Source organism: Planococcus citri, chromosome 2, assembly GCF_950023065.1.
Source record: "Planococcus citri chromosome 2, ihPlaCitr1.1, whole genome shotgun sequence".
In the NCBI taxonomy this organism is placed as follows: Eukaryota; Metazoa; Arthropoda; class Insecta; order Hemiptera; family Pseudococcidae; genus Planococcus; species Planococcus citri.
This window is the reverse complement of record NC_088678.1, coordinates 49628672-49654715: the sequence shown is the minus strand read 5'-3', so window position 1 is coordinate 49654715 and position 26044 is coordinate 49628672. Positions and strand designations below refer to the sequence as shown.

General features: G+C 33.9%; 3 protein-coding genes across 5 annotated transcripts; 1 reads left to right on the top strand and 2 right to left on the bottom strand.

Moving 5' to 3' along the window:
• Positions 1–19: 19 nt before the first annotated feature.
• On the bottom strand, positions 20–20133 carry LOC135836263 (uncharacterized). Of its 3 annotated transcripts, none has more exons than XM_065350985.1 (7): positions 19998–20133; positions 1910–2105; positions 1553–1818; positions 1273–1454; positions 1010–1196; positions 717–936; positions 20–638 (listed from the first exon to the last, which is right to left on the bottom strand). In XM_065350985.1, exons 2-7 carry the CDS (start codon positions 2037–2039, stop codon positions 238–240), a joined length of 1386 nt encoding a protein of 461 aa, XP_065207057.1. In that variant the 5' UTR covers positions 2040–2105; positions 19998–20133; the 3' UTR covers positions 20–237. The 3 variants fall into 3 exon arrangements, with proteins under 3 accessions (XP_065207057.1, XP_065207055.1, XP_065207058.1); XM_065350983.1 differs by lacking the exon at positions 19998–20133 and adding an exon at positions 2188–2322; XM_065350986.1 differs by lacking the exon at positions 19998–20133 and adding an exon at positions 2188–2294 and having other exon boundaries at positions 1910–2085.
• Positions 2379–5324, top strand: LOC135836264 (cytoplasmic dynein 2 intermediate chain 2-like). The gene is made up of 10 exons (XM_065350987.1): positions 2379–2514; positions 2586–2670; positions 2769–2984; positions 3058–3179; positions 3264–3376; positions 3457–3655; positions 3744–3892; positions 3969–4111; positions 4185–4375; positions 4462–5324. Exons 1-10 carry the CDS (start codon positions 2447–2449, stop codon positions 4532–4534), a joined length of 1359 nt encoding a protein of 452 aa, XP_065207059.1. The 5' UTR covers positions 2379–2446; the 3' UTR covers positions 4535–5324.
• Positions 20134–22624: 2491 nt separating the features above from the next.
• On the bottom strand, positions 22625–26009 carry shop (shopper). Its single transcript, XM_065350981.1, has 10 exons — positions 25709–26009; positions 25421–25620; positions 25075–25350; positions 24561–24720; positions 24282–24471; positions 24075–24203; positions 23812–24004; positions 23527–23727; positions 23278–23450; positions 22625–23194 (listed from the first exon to the last, which is right to left on the bottom strand). Exons 1-10 carry the CDS (start codon positions 25735–25737, stop codon positions 23051–23053), a joined length of 1695 nt encoding a protein of 564 aa, XP_065207053.1. The 5' UTR covers positions 25738–26009; the 3' UTR covers positions 22625–23050.
• Positions 26010–26044: the final 35 nt, after the last annotated feature.

Sequence of the window (26044 nt, the reverse complement as noted above, 5' to 3'; positions counted from 1 at the left end):
TGTTTTTGGAGACGAGGAGTTTAATAAAGAACGCAAAAAAACATGTTTTTCATACAATAACACATTGGCCATAAGAACATATGTACCACTCTAAATTCATTTAAAAAATTCGAAGACCAATCAAGAACCTTTTCAACTGTACAAAAATTTATATTCTAACGCCAATAAAACAATAGGTATGTATCTTAAACATAAGTGCAAGGTAAATAGCCTAAATAGGAAATTCAACGTGTAAGTCTAAATTAAATTAGTTTTGAGATTTTTAGGTTTTTGCGAATCCGGAGTACGACGAGATTCTCCAGAATTTCGATTAGTGGATACGGCGCAAGTTGAAATATTGAATTCCATATCTTCCAACATGACAATTTCTTTAGCTGGCAAGCCTAAATTTTGATCCGGATTCGATTTTTTTGAAAAACATTCGTCGCAACTGTTATAATCATTATCTTCTTTACTGGTATCATCGCAACTGCCATCGTCATTGCTCGGAGCTGTATCGTCGGTTTGAGGCTGATCAACTGGGGAATCGGTTACGCGAAGTTTCTTCTTACTTTTGAAACGAATTTTCAATCCACGAGTAGGTTTACTTTTTTTACTTCTTGGCTGCATTTCGGTGTAACCAATTTCGTCTTCAGATTCTATACGAGAAAAAAAAATCACAGGTATGAAATATCGTAGGAATTTTTATTCAATAAATTATTTCAATTGAAAAATACCTGTTCCAAGAATAAAAGGTGAAAGACCTCCTTCGTGCGATTCTTTATTGCTGGGATCTGCTCGTTTGTGAACTTTGGTAGGTCTAGAGGTTGACGAAACTTCGAAATCGTTTTTTCCACATAATCTTATAGTTTGTTCTTTTTCTTCAGAAGGATCGAAAATTATATTTGCTGGTTTCAAGACTTTACCATTTGCTACGTACATTCGACCGTTGATATACTAGAAAATAGATAGGTAATTATTACGTTATCGATTGAATAATTTTTTGCAATCGAAATGAAAATTTGTTTACCTTGATATCGCAGACAATACAAGCCGAAGTATTGCTTTTATTTTTACATCCATAAAGACATTTATTTTTCGATTCGGACGATTCTGTAGGGATAATATCGTTTAAATGAGAAGCGTCGAAAGTTTCTTCATCCATGACATCGTTATCGACGTTGAACTCTTCCCAGATATCTTCTCCTATGAAATATCTGCACAAAATAAAAAATTAACACTGAATATTTTCCATCGGAAGTACATAGAACAGAATCGAGAAATATCACTCACTTATCCAAAGGTTTATCAGATAGAAGCAGGGTTTGAAAAATTCTCATCAAATCTGAATTTTTTGATAAAAAAGGAGCTACGTTTTCTTCAATCGCATGCAACTGAAGATTCTCATTTTCAACCAGGTCGCATAATTTTTCGATCACCTTTCTAAAAAGATGTGGTTGTTTTTTGAAATGCAACTATAAGAAGATAAATCAACATCACAAATTAAATTCAAGTACGACGAGCTAAGAAATCCTGACATTCCAGCGTCCAGAATTAAGGGGGAAAAAATTACCATTAATTTCAGAACGAATTCTTTCATTTCACATATATTCAAGTAATCCATCAATCTACCACAATCTAATGTATGACTAGGCTTCAAAAAAGCGAGAAATTTCCACTTTAAATCATCGTGATTTTTCAGCAAAGAATCCATCTTGTTTTGAAATTCTTCGATGGTTAGAGCATTGGCTTCGAAATTTTGCAGAACTGTCAAAACCTCGATATAAGTCGTCTCGTCCAGTCTGTCGGACAGTAATCGAATAAAACCTTCGGCGTAATCTAAAAATAAAGGGAATGATTAAGTAGGTTTTTTAATCAATGAAAAATTTGATAATGGTAGTTGAAAGTTGAAAATTTTCATAATTCGTACCTCTTTCGTATTGCAACCTGGTATCTTTTTCTTCTGTTTCCGATACCGTAGATGTTCTTTGACGTTTTTTCCTTTTTAAAGTGGTGTTTTCCAAATTCGGAGACGAAAGTTTCACTTCGTTATCTTTCATAATGAAGCAGAAGTACACAACTGTAAAATAGATCAGTTCTGTTCACCTGTAATTTAATGGCGAAAGCTGAAATGAAAAATAATGATTGGTATGTTTTGTACGAAGCTAATATAGTATTTGTAAAATACTTGGTACTGAGGAAACTCACTAAAGTTGAATTTCAGCTATTTCCGTTCTAAATTTCAAAAAAATTGAGCTTTAAAAAACCTATTTCAGTGATAACAATCAACGACATGGACTAATTTTTAAAGTTCGGGTATACTCGGTTTTAATCGTGTCTAATTCGGGTGTGTTTGTTTATTTATTTTGTTTATGGATCTTATCACAGAAATAAAACCGAAACCGAAAAATTCAAATTTCAATTTTCTCTTTTCAAAATTTTCATTTTTTCCCAAAAAACTTTCGACATGAATAAATCATTCAGCGATCATGAGTCCGAATGTGTTGGTTTTTCAAGAACCTGCGAAGATAGCAAGTAATTAATCTTGATTCATGGCACTATTATTGTTAATCTCTGGTTTCGAATCATGCATGTTTTTATTTCAGAGAAACCGCTGAAATTGGAATTTCAACAACAGAAGTCTGTTCATTTGATAAAACGACTGAACCAGTAGCTACACGTAGTATTGAAGTGAGCAGGAACATTATTCCATAATAACTCAATCCTTCAATTATTTACTGATTCACTAAAAATACCCAACTGTATTGATCACTATGATGCTATTGAAGGTACAAACGACAGAACGTTCATCGCAGAAACCAGCAACGATTGATGATAGTGCTCTGCTAGATTTCATGAGAAGATTCGCTCCTAGAGTTGAAGAAGAATTACGAAAAAAGAACAAACACTTCGGTTCCGAATACACTCAAGCTATCTCTAAAAATGAAGACGACATTCCTACTAAAAAAATTACCTCGTTAGTCAAGCACAAAACTATGGAAAAAGTAAATCTGATTTTTCTAGAAATATTTCGAATTGAAAAGAATCATTTATGTATTAAATGTATAATATTTTCAGGGGAAGATCAAACACATATCTTGGAGTTGTTATGGAAATAAGATCGCTTTGAGTGTTAGTCATATGAAACACGAAGACTGGTGTAAACACGATTCGTATATTTTGATTTACAGCTGTGATAAGTAAGCTATATCTAAGTATTTCTGCCACTAAATAAAAGCCAACATTATTGAAATAATAATATAAATTTGAAACGGTTGGTTTAGAAACGAAGAATTTACAAACGAAGCTCAAGAATGCATTGAAATAAACACTTGTATAATGGATATGAAATTTCACCCTTCTCTGAATTCCTTATTCGTACTAGCTACCGAAGAAGGTAATACACACGTTCCGTTGAATGAATTTCATCCTTACGTATTTCGCATTTTTTTTCTATCTAAAAAAATCAATTTACAGGCAAAGTCTACTACTATAATTTATCAGAAAAACAAGAAAATAATTCTCCGACTGTGATCTGTCATAATAACGAAAAAATCACGCAGATTTCGTGGGTTACGTTGAATTCTCAAACATGCTTAGCAGTATCCGGTGCAGATGGAATCTTGAGCTTATGGGTGCAATTAACATTGGCAGAAAATTGGAAACAATTGAAAAAGTAAAATGATTTAATCGTAATTATTAATTAATACGAGTATGGCTGGCATACCTATACCTACTCATCTCACATTTGACGTAATTCTCAGATTCACATTCAAATCAATCGAAGATACCACCGAACGAGCAATAAACTGTTTTGAATTTTCTACTCTCAATAGTCAAAATTTTATAGTAGCTTTGGAAAGAAAATTACTGCTAAGATGTTCTACAGCAGTTACTTCGTCTTCGTTGATAGGTATTAGATGTTGTCAAAATAAATACGTCGCTGTTTTACTTTCTAGAAAATTACCTGAAATCTTGCTATTTTTCAGATAGCGAATTTCTAAATCCTACCATAAGCGAGTACGATTGCTCTTCAACTTTAATAACTTGCATACGTTTTTCATTATTTGACGAATATATCTTTGCAACAGCTTCGATCGATCAACAAATCAGGGTTCACCACTTAAACGAAGTGAGTATTACTTTACCTATCTAGATATGCTGATTCATTGTAACGTGTCAACGATTATTCGTCGTTTTCGCAGAAAACTCCTATAAGTGTAATTTCAACCGAATACGTTACCTCGACTTTGGAATGGAATCACTTACAAGAAGAAGTATTTAAAAACTGCTCGATGAACGGTGAAATACAGTTTTATAATTATCGCAAAAATGCATTAGTCAAAACTCTGAAGCCTAGCGATGAAATAATATCGGCAGCTTTTAAAGTGAAGGGGTAAATTCAGCATCGCAGATATTCTCGTATTATTATAGTATAATTTATAAAGGATGTTTTTTCTAATTGCGCTGATTATTTTCCAGTATGAAACAAATGTTCGCAATTGCTGACTCGGCCGGAGATGTGTCGCTGTGGCAAACATCTCTATTCATCTAAACAGTAGTTTTTTGGAAAATAACTACCTACTCGTATATTTCCTGTATTTTCCAGTCGAACGAATGTTCCATCTTCATTATGAATTGTTTGTTCAACGAAACGCTTCATATACGAATTTCATTTTCCATTGATGAACAAAAATATGCGTAGGTTTCTGTTTCTCAAGAGACTGTTTCACTTTTTTCCACTTTTTTAAACATATTATCAGCTTCAATAAGTTTAAACGCTCGTTTCCGAAAGAATACTTCAAAAACATCATTTTTTGGGTGGTTGGCTTTAATTTTTAGTCGTACGTAGGTTGCATGTGATTTACAATCATTAAAGGGATTTGGGATTCGGGCTACGGTGAATTCGAGAATAAAAATAAACATGTTTCATATACATCGAAAACAATTTCTCTGAGCTGTTATTCGTGAAAAACTTTACGAAATACTTTAAGAATTTACTTGACAGTTTTTTTGTGTGTTAATGAATTTACCAAAATGATTTCCAACTTCGAAATAATAACTTGAATTTTTCAAAAATCAACGTTCTCAAACTAGGTAGGTATAGATGAACTTAGTTTGTTTTTCATTTCTACATCAAATATCAAAATTGATTAGAAAATTATCCAAACATTTAGCCTAAGATTCGCTTTTGTATCATTTTCCATTCGCAGAAGAGATTGAATCGAAACAATATTTTTTTTCTTTATAATTACTTATCAACGTGTGATAACAATATATTTTATGCACCGGTGAAGTTTTACCAAAAGTTTTATAATAAATAAAGTTTCCACATATTTGTTTAATTCAAGTAGGTATTATGTTGTTTTAAACATCGATAAATACGTTGAATGTTGGAAGAAAATTCATGGAGGAATCTGAGTAGACGATATGATCATCAAAGAATTTGAATAGTACAAGACTGATGCTGATAAAAATATGAAAAATTCTACCCAACTGACCATTTGATCACAATCAGTAATTGCCATTTAGAACAAGAAACCTTTTTCACTAACATAATGAACCAGGAAAACTCAGCTAAAATTATTTAAAATTGGTATTCCTCATTGCCTTATCCAATTCCGATGCGAATAATTATTATCTAAATTCGAAAAAAGCTGATTCTACAGCACGTGATGTATTGACGCAAACGTGAAACAATCGCTGATAAATTGCAATCATGAAAAATAAAATCACTCGGTGAATTCGTGATAGTTATTCTTGACTGCATTACGTTCGCGAACGCAGATATAGGTACGAGTACGAGTATTTTAATCGGCTAATCGTAAAGAAATACAATAACATCACACTTGAATCATTCGTTCTACGATTTAAATTATTCTACATCAATTTCCCGTATATGAATCGTCAGGAAATTCCATCAAAATACTTTTATCAACTCGCCATATTCATTTTTCGTCTCCCTCATTTCCCAGTGAATTATCGATAGTAGCTGTATTACACATTTTAGAAATCGCTTCTGCTGCATAATTTCAATCACTAATGATACGATGGCGATGGCAATGGCAAATAATATCTTGTTATCAGATACGCTAGAATTTCGAGTATATTCTTCTCGTCATTATACGTATACTCGTATTCAACTTACACTTACCTATTACAACTAGCAGAATAAATAATGGGCGGCTGTACGACTTACGTAATCTCCAGCAGACAATATTCAACCGTCGTCGTCGTTGTGGTCAATTACCTTAGGTATTACTTAATACGCATATACGTACTCGTACCTCGAGAAATAATCACCTTCGCAAAGAAATATTCAAATCCTTGCAGAGAACACTATTCCGTAATGTGTAAGTTAATGTTCTTTTGATTTCGATCGATGAAATAGGTTTAGGTACCAAATACCACAATTTTCAAGCCTATAAAAACGTACATGAAGGGATTGCGTATTATAGGCTAGATAGGTACTTACGAGTTGGTAGTGATTTTGTTCGGATACTTACTCTAATTTTTCAATATTTTCAACCTTGATGATTCGTGATGGTCACAAAATTACATTCTGCTCATCAGCTTTATGTTTTGATTTTATATAAGTCGTCAAAATATTCAATTTTTTACAATTAGTAAAACAAGAATACCAAGTTTGGGTTCGAATAATTTTCAGAAAAATAGGCCTGCTACTTAGATATGTTAAAAAAAGATGGAACATGGAATTTTGATTCGTTCTATCATCGATACACACAAAGACTATGGGTGTCCGGTAAGTGGTGGTACAAACTTCAGATTTGGAAACAACCGGGTACGACTAAGAAAAAAGTTAATGTGAAAGTGTGGCCTATCTTCAAAATTGAAGGGGCAAAATATGTTTTCAAAATCTAAGAGCCAAAATCCAATTTTGGTCATGGGGTAGTACTTTGAAAAATGAACATAATTACCTATTATGACTTGTTGCCTAACTTGCAAATTGAAGGGGCTACAAACGATTTTTAATTTCAAAAAATCGAGACGAAAAAAATGAATGCAAAAATGAATACTACGTCAAAAAACAAACAAATTTTTGATATCATCATTTTTTTTCTTACTCTAAAATTTAAGAAGTTTTTGATGGTCAAAAATTGTAAATTTGATGAAATTTTTAGCAATTTGAAAATTTTTGACCTTACAAAACTTCTTAAATTTTCGAGTAGGAAAAAAATGATGATAACAAAAATTTGTTTATTTTTTGACGTAGTATTCATTCCTGCATTCATTTTTTTCGTCTGGTTTTTCTGAAATTAAAAATCGTTTATAGCCCCTTCAATTTGCAAGTTAGGCTACAAGTCATAATAGGTAATTATGTTCATTTTTCAAAGTACTACCCCCCCCCCCATGATCAAAGGATTTTGGCTCTTGGATTTTGAAAACATAATTTTGCCCCTTCAATTTTGAAGATAGGCCACACTTTCACATTAACTTTTTTCTTAGTCGTACCCGGTTGTATTGTATCCAAATCTGAAGTTTGTACCACCACTTACCAGACACCCTGTAGAGAGCCAATAAAACGGACAGATACTGATAAGACCAAACCATAAGGAAAAGGCGAGGGAGCAGAGATTAACCATCACAAATGAGGCCTATAGAATCAAATGCCTACTTCTCCACTTTTTTTCGAAAATGAGTTAAGCATGGTTTGGTATACTACAACATGTCCCGCATCTGATGAAAATGTCAAAATTTGAATTTCGGTCAAGGAAGTATGGTAAAACAGCGTGTAAAGTTAGGGGTTAGAATCAAAACTCTACTTTTTTAATGGAGAAGTCGAGTTTTCAAACGAACCTGGCGGATTTCGAATGAAGGACTAGTGTTATGCCTTGAAATTAGGCTTGAAATTGAATAAATTCATCAAGTGAGGACCCTTCCCCAAAAAAACACCTTTCATTTTTATTAACAAAAATTAATTTTTTTTACTTTGAAAAAAAGGAAAATAATTTCAATTTCCAAATGAATGGTCAAAAATGCAATATTATTTTAATTTCTCAAACTTTCCAAGCTTTCTTCAACTTTTAGCACCATATTACTAGAAAAATTTTTGATCAAGTGCCCTAAAACGATGTAAAAAGTGTACGGTTGGAGACAAAACTTAACTTCTCCTAACTTCAAACTGCCCAGGAACTCTTACGGCAACGGGTAGGGTAAAACAAACATGTGGGTCACTATCGTCTTGTTGGTACAAAAATATTAGACATATTACCTCGATATTTTATGTTACGATAAATGCTAGGGAGGTTATTTGCGTTTTTCTCAAAAAGTTCGAAAATGGAGAAGTAGAGATTTGATTCTAGTGGCCTCAAATCAATCTGAAACTTAAATAGGTAGGTACTCTGATTACATACGAGTAGGTAACAATGTTTTGTTTTTCGTGAAAATATCACAATTAATCAGGAAAAACCTAAAATAAAATGGTAAACAGCTCAGCGTCAGTTCAAAATTCCAATTATTTGAAAACGTTCGCCGAAGTGAAAATAAAATCCTTATGATCAACGCTCACCTATCAGCACTATGCACTGAGCAGTACCTACCTAGTACCTACCTACGTGAGTCATTATCATCTCTACGCTCATTGATTAATGATCAGTGATAATGAATTAACCAATCAAATAAAATAAAAAATAAAACACCTGAAAAATTGAAGCAGTACAGAATTCGAGATCCAGATTTTTACTATTTTCATCCCTAATCGCAGGTAAGAGATTAATCAACCTTCAACCAAGATAAGTAACCTCGAAAAATCGAAATGAGTGATTACTGATTACTGAACTTAATCGTGCACCATGAGCCATGGACTTCATTTTCATTTTGAATCCCATTCAACACCAATGAGCAATGAAAAATTAAATTAACGAATCAGATAATAGGAGGAAACGTCCCAGCTGTTTTAGCTCAAATCCTCAATTTTATTTTTGGTCAATTATAGATAATTAATGATGCCACTCATCATTCATCACGTAGAAAAATCGCATTTTTTCAAATTTCAGCCAAATCAAACACATAAAAATTTGCCTGAAAAAAATTATTCTATTTTGATAAATTTTTTTCCGGGTTACATTCTGTTAAAGAGCTACTGTTTAAAACAAAGTTGATAATTTTTCCTCAAAGAAATAAATTATTATGGTTTTCTGATGATCATAGTTTCTCAAAAATTGATGGGTTTTTCCCTCAAAAAAACTGATGATTATTTTCCCAGGAAAAATTTGATAACTTTCTCCCCAAAAAATTGCTATCGATTTAAAAAAAAAAAAAAAAAACTGATACCTATTTTCCCCCAACAGAATTGAAGATTTTCTCCCAATAAAACCGAGGATATTTTTTATTTTTTTTTTGTTCAAAAATTATTGACCATGTTTTTTTCAAAAAAATCTACGGTGTTTTGTCTTCAATAATTTCCACCAGTTTTATTTAATTCAGCTATCAAATCAAATATGTACGCTACCTACCTTTTTTCTCTCCTTACACTTACACAGCTACAATTTTCAGCAAACAAACAACAGGAAACAAGAGAGCTCAGGAACGGTATTATCATCAAGACGACTAGATTCATTCTTTTCTTCGATGTTTTTTCCTTCTTCTTACGATACACATCGTATTCCATTTATTAATTACACAATTTTCGTCTTTACGATTCACATCCTGCTTCGTTCATCAAATGGAATAATTTCAAATGTAGCCTAGCTCCACGATTACATTTTCGAGTACCTACGTTTTCAGCCTAAAAATACCATCTCGAGTATAATAGGTACTTTCTATATCATTCGTACACACTTCAATATTGTCGAAGAAAGAAAATTCTTTAAGACTACATCGTTCGATAAAACTTTTATTACAAACTTTCGCATCACAATAAGTTAAAAAAAAACTGATAACAGGAACTTGCGTTAACAATTCCATACACGAAAAAATTTCCATCTCTTGATTACCTACGTTACGTACAATGTACATAGACCATACATACACAAACACTACAATAAATCTAATTCATCGACTACATTTCGGATTAAATTACTATAAAAAGTAACTCATTTCGAGACGAGCGGTAGTACAGTACAGTTTCTACAATTACGTCATTAATAACGACAAACGCTTTGAACTCGTTCGTCGACAACGACAACGACGACGACAAAATATACGCATTCGGCATAATAAAGCGCGTTATTCATCGCGTAGATTAGAAAATACAACACACAATGTATGTAGCTGATATTCTATAAAGCTTATAATCTAAACACTGGTCTTTCAATTTCCATAATATAATTTGCAGCTGTTGTTGTAATTATTAACGATAAAAACAAACAAAATTTTCAAAAAAAAAAAATGGCAGTCAAGATTACATTTAAAATAAGAAAAAAAAACATCATATCTAATCTACAATACATTCGATAATACCCTCGATTTAGGCAAAAATTCATCACCGGGTACGTAGACTTGACCAAAAAAAAAAAAAAATTAACCAACGTAAAAAAAATTAAGAAAATGGTAACACGACACATGTGTCGAAAACATTCATTATACGCATACGATAAATGCAATTCATTAAAAAAAAAAACCAGTATCATGTATACGTGAAAGGCTCGCACTCGCATATACTGCGAATATTGAGGTCACACCGTGAAAAAATACCAGCAATTTGTTGTGTATTTCTCAACACGCGAATACAAGGAGCATATATGCTGGCTGAGTCGTCGCGCCATCACGATTATCGCTGTTCGTTAGAATTTAAAAAAAAATCAAAGATGGAAATTTTCCATTAAAAAATACACGAAGGTATAACATTATAAGAGCTAAATTTAGCTACTGGTTTCGAAAAAAAAAAATTCCAAGATGTAAATTTTTAAAATTATCGACTAAGTTGACAACAAAAAAAAAATGCATTAATCAACTTGTTTCGCACGACGACGACATCAATCACATTAAAAATTTCGAATAATACACCTACTAAAATTAACGAAAGTTTTGGATAATATTATAAAATTGCACGTCGGTAGCTAGGTAGGTATTGGGTACCTATACCTACATTTATGACGAAAAAAAATAAATCGATAAATGAGTTTGAGAAAAACTCATTTATGCTATCACAAGTAGAACTATACTCGTATGATTGTCCACGAGATGTTTTTTCGGTACCTGAAGAAGAGCCAGAAAAATAGGACTCGACTAATTACCCATTGTTTTTCGACCATAATCACATTTTTTTTTAGTAGGTAACGTCATTTTCAAATCATAAACACGATGAATTAGTCCCCCCCCACCATGAGAAATAAATTTTCCAAAATTCAACTACCACTTTGTAAAATTTTGTTGCAAAAAAAATCTATTTTTACCAGGACTAGTTATACTCGTACCCTGTTCTATTCGGTGGATTTTTTTTCACCATATGACGCATGAGTTACAAAATATTCCCCAGATGGCAACCTTGTGCAATCAGGAACCCAACATTTCCGCTACCCATTCAGTACCTCCAGAACATCTCGTTTCAGGACAGACAAAAAAAAAGTGATTTACGACTCCTAAAATTGAAGAGAACACTGCGAGAAGGGTGTACGTTAAACATCTCACATTTGAGTGAGCATAAGACCTCATAATAAGATGAAATTTCTGTTTTTTATTCATTTTCTATTTGTAAGATGACCAGAGAAAAAAAAGAAAACCGACCAAATTGGCCGAAAAATTACTATATACGGTTTCATTTGAAACAGTTTCTTTTCATCGATGAAATTATGATTTTTCAAAACTTTTTTACAAAATTTCTGGGTTTATTACGTTTCAGGACGATTCTGTAGTAAAATTTAGCGTCATTGGATAGGCTCAAGCCAAATCTCCCATTTAATCAGTCTCAAAAAAATAAAGGAAGCAGCCCATCCGACACCCAATTCCGCAGCAATCTCTTCAATTATTCCTAAAAAAGACACTTATGAAATAACTCATACTTGAGCACCTGACGAACCACCCATCAGGCCCTGCGCATGCTCTCTTTTCTACCCGTAGGCAGCGGCGAGAAGTTAGTTCCGCGTTTTAAAATTTCAATTTTAATCCCCTTGTTTAAATTAGCCAAAACTTTTTGAAACATTACAACACGAAATGGCTCGTACAATTGATCCTTTATTCAATAAGACCCGAAGAAATGATACCTGTAGCTGTAATTTGACCAAACAGTTTACTATTAAATCCACCCCCCTTTTTAACCCCTTTTGAGAAAATTTTCATCCGTGGGAGCAATTGTTTTCCAACGATGAGCAGACCAGATTGAGTGAATATCTCTTCAAGCGACGACATAAGGCAAGAATAAGGCGAGGGCGAAATCGTTGTCGTTGTTCCTTTCATTCCACATACTTCAAAGCAGCAATCAAGATTCAACGCAAGACACACACACAACCATAAGGTGGAGTTTTGAGCGGGTGTGTTCACGTGTAAGTGTATGAATGAGACACAGATGGGTATATACGTACACTACGTCGTCGTCGATGAAAGTATGTAAGTACTCGAGAACCTATAAAGTACTGTACGCTACATAAACCAGCAACTCTTCGCATAAACACAACACAGCAGAAATCAATATGGCCGATGAAAGTCGAAACGTCGAGTCGTCGACGTCGACGAGTTTTTCATGGCTATATGAAAGAAACCCTTCTCGTAAATAATCGTCTACGTGCGCTACACGTTCTCTTTACTAGTCTTTTTTAGCCCATCACCATCATCCACAACACTCAGAAGTCACCGCAGCGGCAAGTCAGCAGCCAGCAGCCAGCAATCCCAACCACAGCGACAAAGACAACAAAAACAAGTCGACTAGACGAGAAACTCCGCATCTAAAATATATATACGTAAGTATATCTCTCTAATCCACTCTACCATCATCAACACAACAACAACATAACAGCCCAGAGAGCCTAGCTAGACTCGACCAGTCACGCGAAATTATAATTTTACACGAGAGAAACAAAGAAAGAACCATAGACAGAAAAGCCAGACAGAACAAAGACAGAGAATGGAAAAAAATACTACGTACTTCGTAGAGAGAAACAAGAGTTAGGTGTATGTAAAAAAGAGAGAGCCAGTGCCAGTATAACAGAGATACACAATGGCATGTTGCTATGAGGACGAGAAGTAACCAAGAGAAGAGAAGGGCGAGAGGAGAGTCTCAAATAGTACTACAGACTACAGAGTATACATATAACGCTATAATACAACGATGGCAACGACGACCCATTCCCTGGTCTGGCCTACAGAAGAGAAGAGAGCAAAATAACACTGTGGCTCGAGTCACGTACGCACCAAGGTTCTCCATTCTCTCTTACTAAAATTCTATATCTCTCATTCAAATATGTACTTTGTACGTCTGCGTACAAAGTACACAGTACAGTGGCAATATCTTCGAAATTACTTGCTCCGTTCGCGCTGTTTTATCAAAAAAAATTGGTAAATAAACAAACATCCAAATAACACAGTTGTTGTTAGGTGAAGAAGCTGAGGTTATAGTAAGGATGAAAAACAGACGACGACGAACAGCGTAGTATACCTCAGCATGACCTCAGCACAACTGGTGAATGATTAGAGCATTTTCTTTCGGGTTGAAAATAGAAGATGATAGATGAAGATTCAGAGGGCAGATGTAAAATACCAGCAAATAGCACATCGAGTTGAATATCGAAGATCAAAATATAAGATGTAAAATGAAATACCTCAACTTGATCAACTTGATTCATTAGAGGATAAGAGAAGTAGACTTTATCCAACTTCACATATCTCACCAAGGTTTGAAGATTCGAGGATGAGGTATAAAAACTGATTGATAACAGAACAATAGACTACGTTCAAGATAAGATAAAGAGTAGACTTCACCCAACCCTTAATCTTCACACAATACCTTATCAGGAGTTGAAGATTCGAAGATAAAATAAAGTATGAATACAACCAGATGGATGAAATCACCTGATCCAATCTAATCTTGACTCGAAGACCTACTCTAGTTATCGCTTATCAATAAAGTTGAGGTATTTCGCGTCATCCAACTTTTCATCTTCAATTCTCAACCTGATTCGCTGTTCCCTCATATTTTGTCGATAAAGTTAAAGCATTCTGCATCTTCGCCATCACTATAACCTTAGCTCAAAAAATTTATCAGATTTCTTTCTACGTCAAACATTCTCATCAAATTTCGAGGCAATGCTAGTAATAATTGAACGCAATTTTTACAGGGAATGTAATAATCATTTTTATACTCTTTTCAGAATTCCTAATTTTAAATAATCCGAAACTTATCAACATCAAATATATAGCAAATGCCATTCACTTTTCCATCTAGATCAGTATCAAATTCTCCAATATTTGAGTAAATCGTTAAAATTAGAAAAAAGTGCCAAAGCGAACATTCGTGCAAGTAATTTCGAGATATCCCCAAACTGTTCCCAACAACTACCGAAGATGATTCAAAATTTCAACAAAATTTGCGTTTTGCGAGGTCCAGGCTCCTTACAAAAATCACATTTTACATTTTTTTTTCTTGCAAAAAGAGATGCGTTCCACAACTCAACAGACTATCCACATTCGTTCCAAAAACCTCTTTACCACGCGCTGTTTTTCGTGGTTTTTCCTAATCCAGTTACGGTTTGGCCCCCTCAAACGATAGAATATTCGATTTTTTGGAGGTGGGGTGGGGTGTGGGAGGAAATCACAATATCAATCTTTCATTTAGACACACTCCGCACAATTTCTGGATTAGTAAATGATAACAAAAAATACGATATTCGAACTATGGAACATTTTCAATTTTTCCAGCAAAATTCACTCCTCGACTAATGAACGCTATCTCTTTCTCAGTCTTATATTACAGTTCGCTTTTTTCGACCTTATGTTCGAATCGTATCATCGTCGTAATTTTCTCATCGGTCGGTCGCGCGTCGACAAGACTTCAAAATTTCTTAACTTGGCCCATCGCTACAAAAGGCAGAGGGGGGCACACACTTCCGCTCGTAAATTTCGATCGGTGACGCTGTTCGATTGCAAAATAAAAATCATCGAAAGCGTCCGTCGTTCGTATACACATATATATACAGTTTACGATAAATAATACATAGAAAAGTAGCGTATTCTTCGTACAAACGGAGGGAAAAATTAGGAATATAGCGAAACCAAAGCAGGTGGTCTTCGCTACCATTCGATAAACACCACACGGATCGACCGCGACGACCTTTGAGATATTACGTAAATAACGAAGCGTCGTCGCCGAGTTTTCTTTTTTCGATGATATTTTCTATTTACAGTGTACAAAAAAACGATTTCTTTAAAAAAAAAACAAAACAAACAAGGAAAACTCGGCATAAAATAAACGCATTCTACTAGCTAATCTTTTTATCGATGATACGACAACGAACCTCGCAAAACAAAACGACTCGAAATCAATTCCATAAACAATCCACTGCCCTTGTCTTTGAAACAAACAGAAAATAAACAAAAAAAAAGGTGACCTGGGAAGTCACCAAGATGACATTTTTCAACAGAATTTCATAACGAAACATTTTCAACCTGAACTTTTTCAAACAACTCGAATATCTCCAATTGACCAATGAATACAACACCCCCCCCCCCCACTGCTTAAAAGATTCTATCGAATTTTAAATGATGACAATTATCGTGCATAGTTAACATTTGATAACTTTTGAGCACTGTACAGCCAAAGGTCAATACTATTACAGCATCAAAGAAAAACTTTGCGAATACCTGAAATATTTTATGGCCTTTAGGCTGCAAAATCAACCAAAATTTTTCAAAAAAATACCAAAAATTGAAAGAAAAAAAAACGTTTTACATATCAAGTAAATTTTCATATTCCAATTTCTTTCATTGATAAACTTTCAACTGACAAAAACACGACACACGAAACAAAACACCTACGATATTATGTTACCATAATATCTGTTAAGATTATACTACGGTATTCGATCTGTTCAAGAGTATTTCCTCACACAACGAAGCCATTCAATTTCAAATTAATACTTCTCGCACTCGAATCACAAAAGGGGTCTGCTCATCGTCGAAGTACTAAGCCATTTCGTTCAAAAACAACCGCACGAATTACACCCCTTAAAAAGGAAAAAAAAAGGGGGGGAGAGTAATTCGCTCGGGAAATTCGAGGCCATATGGTAATCGCAACACCAAATCAATTCGATCGAGAACGAATTCGATGCGTCGGAAACAAAATGCGAGACGCAAATCAGGTAACTATAGAATTCGTCGTCGATCGGTGTTGCCCCCTTTGACCCTCCCCCCACCCACCCACATCACAATAAGTAGCCTCAACTTGTAAATTTTGAACCCAATCGAAAGACCTTAACACTAAGTATTTGAATTTTTTTTTGATTTTTTTTTTGCAAGTTTAAATATTAAACTTCGTATTTTTATGATTTTTTTGGTTTAAAAGAAAAAAAAAAGAGTAAAATTTATATATAAAGAGGAATCGACGAGGAATGGAAATGGGAAGGAAAATGGGAACGAGGAAAACGAAAACGATAAAAAGATCAGAGGGAAATGGGGAGTAAGTGCGACGAAAAGGTCGTTCGAAAAAAAAAAACTAATAATAACAGGAAAACGGAGGAGGAAAAAACACGACGTATCAAAACAGAGAGGAGATCAAATTACCTTACACGATACACATGCGAAAATAATCATAAAACAGTAAAAATAAACAATAATAATAAATTCGTAACCCTAATGAATAATAAAATTACCGTTCTTTCATCGTATAATCCTACAGCGTTTAAAAAAAAAAAATTTGTAAAATTTTTTCAATTAAAAAAAAAATGAATGTTTCGAAAATCGTAACCTCGATTTGTGGATTTTTTTTCCATCATAGATTTTTCTTCAATTTGACTTGGTTTTTAAATAATTATTAATTTTAATTATCACAGAAATTACTTCGAATAATAATTTAACCGGTGTTTGTGACTTGGAATATAATTATAAAAATAACACATACTTAAGGTAACAAAATAGTAATCGCCTTCGGCGCGTTAATACTGAAGTATGTGCTTTTTGTGCTGATCTCTACCAAAATACAGGTAAAAACTTAATACTGACGATCTAAAAATTATACATTTGTTTCATCTCAATACACACATAATCTCAAATTACGATCTTCTTCTCGATAAAATTAAATATACGTTAAAGCTAAACACATAAATATAAACCATCACAGAGACGTATAAAAAAGAAAAAAAAACTAAAGCATAAAAAAATGGGCCAAATATAGTCGTAGTAAAACTAATGATATAAAAATAATCATAAATCAACCGATTTCATTAACATAATTAAACATCGATAAATGCAACTCTCAATATATAAAATAGAAAAAAAAAAGAAAGAAGGAAAGAAAAAAGAAAATAAAAGAGAGATAACAACGAAAAATCATTACATACGAAAAACATCCATTCAAAAAAGTCCAACGTATACAAACAGAACATTGAGAATTGCAACGATTTTTGTAGAGGAGAGAGACTAGATATTGAGGAATTGCAACAACAATCAATATCGTTTCAACTGGTACAAAATTACATGCGTTTATAAATAATTAATAAGTATACGATAAATGAAAAACTATAACAAAGTGTACCTCTTGCATCAACATTCATTGTACACAAAAAAATATTCCAGTACAACATTTTGTTGTTGTTTTTTTTTTAGATAGATAGAAAACCGCGTTAACAAAATAATCTTTTTTCAAGAAAAAAAAATATCACATTAACGAATTGATATAATAAGTCGACAGTACACTCGATTATAGGAAAAAAAAACTACCACCTTATAAAAAAATTACGACAGTGCGTTTCGTTTCTGCAATAATCATACCCAATTAGAAGGTTCGTAACTAGTTTCTTTCTTTTTTCATATTGCACGCACATTATCATGGACACCCCCTTGAAAAAATGGGGTGACTGGATAAACACACACACTCGAAGATCGTATATGTACAAACAAAATATATTTACAACGGAGAGAAAAAAAAACGAAAACAATCAATGCCCTCGATTTCGAATAAACATAGGTGAAAATAGTTTGGGAGGATTCATTTTTTAAAATCAAAAAAACCAAAGGTAAAAAAAAAGTAATGAAAAAATTTCAAAAATACAATCGTACGACTTGAAGAATTTACAAATTGCATTTAAAAAAAAAAAAACTTCGTCATTAGTGTTTTTCCACAACAGGCCTAATTTCCTACACGTAAATGAGGCAAAATTTTTAGACAAGCGTTTGAGCCAAAAGAAAAAAAATTCCAAACGTGGAAATCATATTCCCAATCTACTTTGTTTCAACTTAAAAACTAATCGTAATCGGAATTTACGTGTCGTATTCTTTGATGTCAAACTAAAACCTAACACATATGGTAAAATTAAACATGGAAAATACGTACGTTTTGAAACCTATTATTAAACCTAAAACTGGGTGAAACGTAACTAAGCATAAAATAAAATTTCGTCAACCTAAAGTCTTATCATCTTTTTAGGTAACTCGACAAAACCAAAAAAACAAAAAAAAATCCCTCGATAATACGTAACCTAAGTACGAAGGAAAAGTAAAACAAAAAAAAACAACCTACTAGGGAAAAAATGTTGAAATGAAAAAAAATCCGAACATTGCTAAAAAATATAGAAAAAAAAATTTACGTCAAATGCGTTCTCATTACGTTGGATTCAATATAAATCTAATTGAAACGATTACTTTTGATTTAGATTTCTGATTTAACCAAGAATCATTGTACGAAGAAATTTAGGCAATAACTCTTAGAGTAAGTACTGGAAACGAAGAAACATGGGTGAAAAAAAAATAAGTTTTGAAACTGAACTCGTACGAGTGATTAAAATAGGCCCAGAATAGATGAGACGAAAATGTAAATTGGTCGTTTTCAATTAGGTTTATAGTAAATCGAACTTAAACGTTAAAATTAAGATTTTAAATTTCACCCAGCGCCTAAGAAAAAAAAATAAAATATGAGTAAAATAGCGCGAGGAATAATAATTTTGATTGTAAAAACGATAAGAGAAAAAAGCTCGGGCCGAAAGTAATCTTTGGTATAGATATGATGTCGATGTGATAATCACATTTAAAAAAACGTTATTTTACTCATACGAAGGTCTTAAATGCTAAACAAGTTAAACATATTATCGTAAACTATACAAATGAAAGAAGGAAAGTAAGAAAAACAAGATTTCATACAGGCACGTTCAAAAGTGTTTTCAACTGATGGGTGAAATCCCTGCAGGACTCGAGTTGATTGAAGCTACACTTCTTGAAGAAAAGTTCGACAGATTGATTCATATTGGCAATATTAACGGGTTTGGAAAGCGGAGTACTGGATACGATTTCCGGTGTGGTAAATTCTTGGAAATCTTCCGGAGTTGTAGATCGAGGTGTTGAACTGGCCGACGATGAAGATTCTAGACACCATTGCTCAGGCGGCAGAGGTAAAACATTCGCTGAAGGAGGCTCGCTGAATTTAGCCCCAGCATAATGAGAGTTTAGAATAGGCGACGAGCTCAGACTTCGTTTAGGTTTGGATTTCTTGTTTATCGGAACGCTACTGGAGGCGGCGGTATCGGAATAGTAATTTAAACTATTGTTACTGTTGACATCTATGAAATTACTATTGCTGAAGGAATTGTTCTTCTTGCGAGAATAATTCGAAGCGGAGAAATGTTTAGCGAGTTTGCCATATCGCTCGACTTTATTGTAACTTTGACCATTTAACACAATTTTTTTACTATCGGCCATCTTAAATGTGCGAAGGTAACTGTATGTTTCACGTAAAATAAATGAAATATGGATTTCATCAATCGAATACGGAGTAGCAAAGTTACGACGTATTTGCAACACTTCCGTTATGTACAGACCCACTTTCTAAATGGCGTACTTCGTACTTATGGAATATTTTTACGATATCACAAGATCAATTCTATACTGTAGCTATGGCTGAGATAAAAGTGAGTACTTACATCGCTCCACGCTAAATTTCCACCATAATAAATTGAACTTTGTAAAATTAAATACATTTAACAAAACGTTCACTAACAACATCACCATCTTCTTTGTTCGACAGAATTACACATCTACGCGAGATGGTCTATACTCACCACGTTCATGGAACATAACAATGAAGTATCAGTGCAGATTCGTTCTTTTTTGCTAGTTGCGAGCGCGTACGCGTACATGTATACGCGCGCGTGGGGGGGTAGTTTTCGCTTTGACTATATCATACTGAGATGGTCTATACTCACCACGTTCATGGAACATAACAATGAAGTATCAGTGCAGATTCGTTCTTTTTTGCTAGTTGCGAGCGCGTACGCGTACATGTATACGCGCGCGTGGGGGGGTAGTTTTCGCTTTGACTATATAATACTGGACTGCTAGCAGTGATGAACGTGACGGGTCCAACATGTCCGTTCTATAAGGCTCTGTTCGCATCCTCTCTCACCGCACTTCAGTGGAATTCGCCCTAGTTGTTTACGCTCACTTTGGTGATTCCACTGAAGTGCGGTAAGAGAGGGTGCGAACAGAGCCTTATAAACCGGAATAACGTTATACATGTTGGCAACGCGACGTTATCAAATTCACGTGTAATTTAGGTAGGTGCTAGCAGTCCAGTATTATATAGTCAAAGAGTTTTCGTCGCTGTTTGCCAGCTTGTATACCGAACGAAAACGCTATTCGATAAGCAGTGTCGATGGCTGAGTGGTGAAAGATATGGATTACAGTGCGGAAGGTCTAGAGATCGATCCCCGCCAGATCCTGAAAATTTTTTTAAATTTTTTTTCGATTCAAATTTTTTTCAAATTGATTATTGAACGATCATGTGAATTTATTTTATTTTTTCCTTCTTTTTCGTCACGAATACTGTTTTTTTGGATAGTGCGCGCATTAGGCGAGGCGAAGCCGAGCCGTTTAAAATTTATATTTCACTCGATGAGCATTACTCCCCTTGGTGAGTTCAGACGGAGGCTGGACATTTACCGTGTATGTAGCACTTGCGGTTGTTTATAAAAAAACTGTACTCACCGACAGTGCTGTGAGAACGCGGAAGTGCTCGTTCCCGTTCCCGTTCTTTGTTCTCACAATAAAGAACGCCGTTCTTTATTCCTTATCACTCCCAAAAATCTAACACCTCGTTCCTGTTATCCTGTTCCTAGTTCTTATGCTTCATAAGCAGAAGCGTTCCCGTTCCCGTTCCCGTTCTCGTTCTCAATCAAATTTCCAAAATTTACGTTCCTGTGTTCCCGTTCCCGTTCCCAATAGGGTTCTGTGGTACAAGCGAAGCCATTTTTGATGGAAATTTTTTCATTTTCTTCTATTGTACCCAAAAACTACTAAAAGTTTGTGGAAAAAGCATATTTTTTCCTATTTTTCAGAGTTTTGGGAGGTAATTTGAGAACCCTGAAAGAACATCTAAGAATGGCAAATTAGCACTCCGTTCCCGTTCCCGTTCTCGTTCTCACAAATTTAATGTTCTCATTCTCAGTAAGAACGTTCTTCAAGAGGATTTGTGTGATTATCCGTTCGTTCTTTGAAGGAAATTTGAAAAGTTGCGTTCTTTATGCGTTCCCGTTCCCGTTTTCGTTCGTTCTCACAGCACTGCTCACCGAGGCCGAAGGCCGAGGGAAGTTAACAGACATAGTATGAACAACAAAGCGACCCGCGCAACCGAGGCGAAGCCGAGGTGAGCGGACACAACGCCCCCCAACACTGAAAACAGCTATTTTACCAAAATACAAAAATTGCAATGAAAAAAATTTTAAATCGAAATAAAATACGCGAAAGGATGCTCGTAAAGCAGTGCCGTATGAGTGTTGAGTGATGGATCAGATGAGATCGGAAATCGAACATATGATTCAGTCAGTCGTTCACTTGTGTTCCATGAACGTGGTGAGTATAGACCATCTCCATTTACGCAGCAAATAAATAAAACTTTGCAATGGAAGTTTCTCTTCGCAGTGTGACCACGAAAAAATAATCTAAAATTTTAACCTTTGGAATTTATTACGGTGGCATTTTTTGGTTGGCACTGTAATACTACGGTGTTACTTTTCAGTTTTTTTTTACTTTTTTTTTAAATAAAATTTTGACGAAAATTTTTTTTTTTTTTTTAAATTTAAATTTTAAAATAAAACTTTGAAATTATTAAAATTAATTGCACCGATTGAAAATTAAGAACGTGAATTATGAACAATAGTCTCTCATAAACCTCAAAATTCGACGTACATGAAATTCGTAAGGATCTAAAGATCTAAGACTTTTGATTTTTGAAACATGAATGAATCCTCACAAAAAAATTTGCGTAGTTCATCCATTGTTACTTGTTTAATTCGAAGTGTTTTACAGTTTTACTATAATTTCTAATGAAAAAGCTGTCGATAAAAAATATTTCAGCTTTCAAAATTACTTTTATGGTTCTTGCCTTGGTTTGGTTCAACCAGATATCTTCGTTCTTCACTCTTCAGTAAGTACCAAAAAAAATGGAAGTCTTCCTGTCTAGGAAAAAATTATCTGTTTTTCTTTTTCGTACGTACTTCGCTTCGAATTTATAGAAGTATAACCAAAGTGAAATTGAATGAGGAAATTCAGGTGAAAGATGAAAATAAAATATATTTCCCATTTCTACCATGAAATCGAAACATAATAAATTTGAGTACATGTGAAACTTATGTATGTGAACCGTGATGCACCATAAATAATAATATAAAGCTTATCAGCTAAGCTCACAATTAAATTACTTCAACGAAAAATTTAAATCACAATGAATTAAATGCAGGGTATCACAATAAGTTACCAAAAAAATTTGAAATTGAACAATCAAGAATTTGGTTATCGCATTGATAACTCGATAAAAATACAATCAAATAATTACCTACTACATAGAAATAAAAGCGAATAATTTTGTTTGTACCTAACAACCAACATAATACTTATAAAATGAGCACCTTTATAAAAATGAAAATAAAAAATAAAATTGGCCTAATAACTTCGCAAGAAAATAACATGAATGAATTTCTCATCTTATTTTGTCTTTATTAATTACATTAACTCTAACTCGATGATACGCATTTGCCAGAACTCCTCTTAAATTCCATATATTTTCAAAGCTTTCCGGTTGCGTGTTATAGTTAGAATCTACGGCCTTTGCCCAAATTTCCACCTGAAATTGAAACATCACCATAATCAATACTCATAGTTTCAAAATACATTAAGATTACGCCAACACCCACGCATTCAACTTACTTCATTAACATTCTCATTCATAGGAATTTCAGCTCGCCATAATACCCATGACCAACAACGTCCCGGATTAGCGTTTTCTTGTTGAATTATTTCAGCTGGTTGCCAATGTTGACCTTTATTTGCAGTAACGTCAACTCTGATCACTTTGCAACCACCGCCCGACCATGCATAGCCTACGAGAATTTGAATAGAAACGAATTAAAATTAATAACGAAAATCAAGTCCAAAAAATAGGCGGAGGAGTATTACCATTAACTATTAGTTTCCCATTTTGCAAGCTTACTCTCTGCCCTTCCAAAGGATCGCAAATGGCAGATATCACAGGTAATTCTTGTATAGCTAAAGATGATTTAAAATCTACTGTATCCCAATCTACGCTGGGACAGAATCCTTTGTAATCGTTTTGTTGCCAATGCGAATCACTCTCTTTATCCGATAATATTATTTTTCCTGCCAAATAATAAAATTTCAGTATAATTTTCAATTTTTTTTTCTTCAAAATTTTGATTTTTTTTCTGTAAAATTGAAATTTACCTAGCCATTTGACATTCCTAGCGCCAGCCACTCCAGGAACTATGACTCTCAGTGGATAACCATGATCCCTGCTTAATGGTTCTCCGTTCATTTCATATGCTAATATAACATCAGATAATGGATTTAAAAGTTTTTCTATCGGAATCGAAGCACCGTAAGGGACATTAGTTGGATCTGTATCCAATCCTTCAAACTAAATGAAACGTACTGTAGAAAAGTGGCTATATATTATATGATGTAGGTCGATAAAAAAACCAGCCTACTTGTATATGACGAATTTTGGACACATCCTTCAGACCACAAAATTCCAAAACATCGCGTAAACGAACCCCAGACCATACTGCATTTCCTATGGCACCACCTTCCCAGTTGAGACCTTTTACTGGCTTTACCTACGATAAAATTGTAACATTAGAATTTTTGCGAATAAATTTTAGGTACCTACATTATTTTTAATCTTTAGCATATACCTTGACCATATCGCTCCTTCTATTTCCAGCACATTGAATAGTTGCAGTTACGGAGACTTTTTCAAATTTCGACTTCAAAATATCCAAAGTTAATGCCTTTTCTTCAACACCCATTCCAGTGATCTCTAATTCGTAATCTTTTTCATCAACCAAAGGTACAGGTAAATGATTCCGAATGTAAAACAAATCTCTAGAAATGAATGAAAGAAAGCAGACATATTCATAGGTTATTATCACCAGGTGTCAAAAATTTAAGTATGTCATTAATTTTCTACCTACGACGGTGTGATAAAATTCTGCACCAGTAAAGGTAAAGGTGGTTCAGCATTGAAAGGTTTGTGCGCGTTTATTTTCAGTATCGGATTCCTTTCAGGATCGCTGTCATAAGGATCCATCAAATTGGCCACACTTTCAGCACTTTCTTCTTTACTGATGTTACCTGGAAAACAGAATAGTATTTCAAGCACATAGTAATCCACTTGCACGCAGAAAAAAACGCTATCACGTGAAATATGCGTATTAAATGATGCATGAAAAAGTATATTAAGCTCTTTCGAGTGGTAGAGTGAAATAATTGCGTGATACTTTTTTTAAAAAAACTACGTGATTTATGTTCTTATTAAAATATCTGAATTCTGATTATGTTCCATCAATCTTCGAATTTATTTTAATTCCAAAACATTAAAATTGTTTACGATAATTGAATGATAGAAAGTTATATCAATTTTTTTTTTGAAAAATAAGTTGAGTCATTTCTTCAAATGAACACGACTTTCAACAAACAAAAATTCACCTATTCGATAAGTCTCCAATATTTTTATTACTTCAGCCTGTTTATGGAATCCGTAGGTTATCCAGAATGGATCTAATGCACTTCCAGCAGCCATCATAATAACATCTCCACCGGGATGATCATCTACGAATTCTGTAATATCATATACTCTATCTTCGTACGTTACCCAAATTCGATCCTGTTTAGTTGCATGTTTAGATACTTCTTCCAAAGTGTACATTGGATAGGATGGCTTTCTAGAGCTGGTTTCATCACTTGACAAGAAAATTTTTCTATCTAGAACAGAAAAAATTTCAAAAATTATTGACTTGCCGGTTTGAAGACACAAATTGCTAAAAGTAATTACCTTTCAATAAATAAGCCCCACAGGAAGACACAACGATCACAGAAACGAATTTGTAATAGTTTTTAGTCTTGAAACGAGAATTAAATCTTCTATACTTCGTATCTGAATCAAAACTCGTAGAGTACTTCATTTTCAAAAATATTGTCTGAGATAGGCATGAGATTGCAGGAAACGACTGAGCTTTTAAGAACAGCTGAGATCTGCGAAATAAAATATGTAAGTAATTCTGATGCTGTTTTGAGAAACAATGCTTTTTACAATAAATCAAGTAATCATTATTATGCTTACCTATGAACTAGGTTCTTGAACAATAGCATACTTGGAGCCGAATTAAAAAAAATTGATGGTAATAGATGATTGTGCAAATTGAAGATTTGAAGTAATCGACGCGTTCACGATTCTCACGCGAATGAGCTTCTGCTACATATTAACTTAATTAAACGCGTCAAAATGGATTTACGATAAGACCAGATAAAGTTGAGTGAGAAGTCATTACCTAGATAATTTATCGAACTTAGCGTGAAATGTTGATTAGCCCAGCTGGTGTAAATAAATAATCGATATATGACAGGTGCATGTCGAATTGTCGATACATGTAATCGCACTATCGATATTAGGATTTTA

Coding starts and splice junctions, on each gene's coding strand:
- shop (XM_065350981.1), bottom strand. CDS start 25,737: ATGCTATTGTTCAAGAACCTAGTTCATAG. Junction 24,005..24,074: donor CCAAAATTCGTCATATACAA/GTAGGCTGGTTT, acceptor CGTTTCATTTAG/TTTGAAGGATTGGATACAGA. Junction 23,451..23,526: donor TGGGAAACTAATAGTTAATG/GTAATACTCCTC, acceptor AAATTCTCGTAG/GCTATGCATGGTCGGGCGGT.
- LOC135836264 (XM_065350987.1), top strand. CDS start 2,447: ATGAATAAATCATTCAGCGATCATGAGTCCGAATGTGTTGGTTTTTCA. Junction 4,112..4,184: donor GGGTTCACCACTTAAACGAA/GTGAGTATTACT, acceptor TCGTTTTCGCAG/AAAACTCCTATAAGTGTAAT. Junction 4,376..4,461: donor GCAGCTTTTAAAGTGAAGGG/GTAAATTCAGCA, acceptor ATTATTTTCCAG/TATGAAACAAATGTTCGCAA.
- LOC135836263 (XM_065350985.1), bottom strand. CDS start 2,039: ATGAAAGATAACGAAGTGAAACTTTCGTCTCCGAATTTGGAAAACACC. Junction 1,197..1,272: donor TCTGATAAACCTTTGGATAA/GTGAGTGATATT, acceptor TATTTTGTGCAG/ATATTTCATAGGAGAAGATA. Junction 937..1,009: donor GTATTGTCTGCGATATCAAG/GTAAACAAATTT, acceptor TCTATTTTCTAG/TATATCAACGGTCGAATGTA.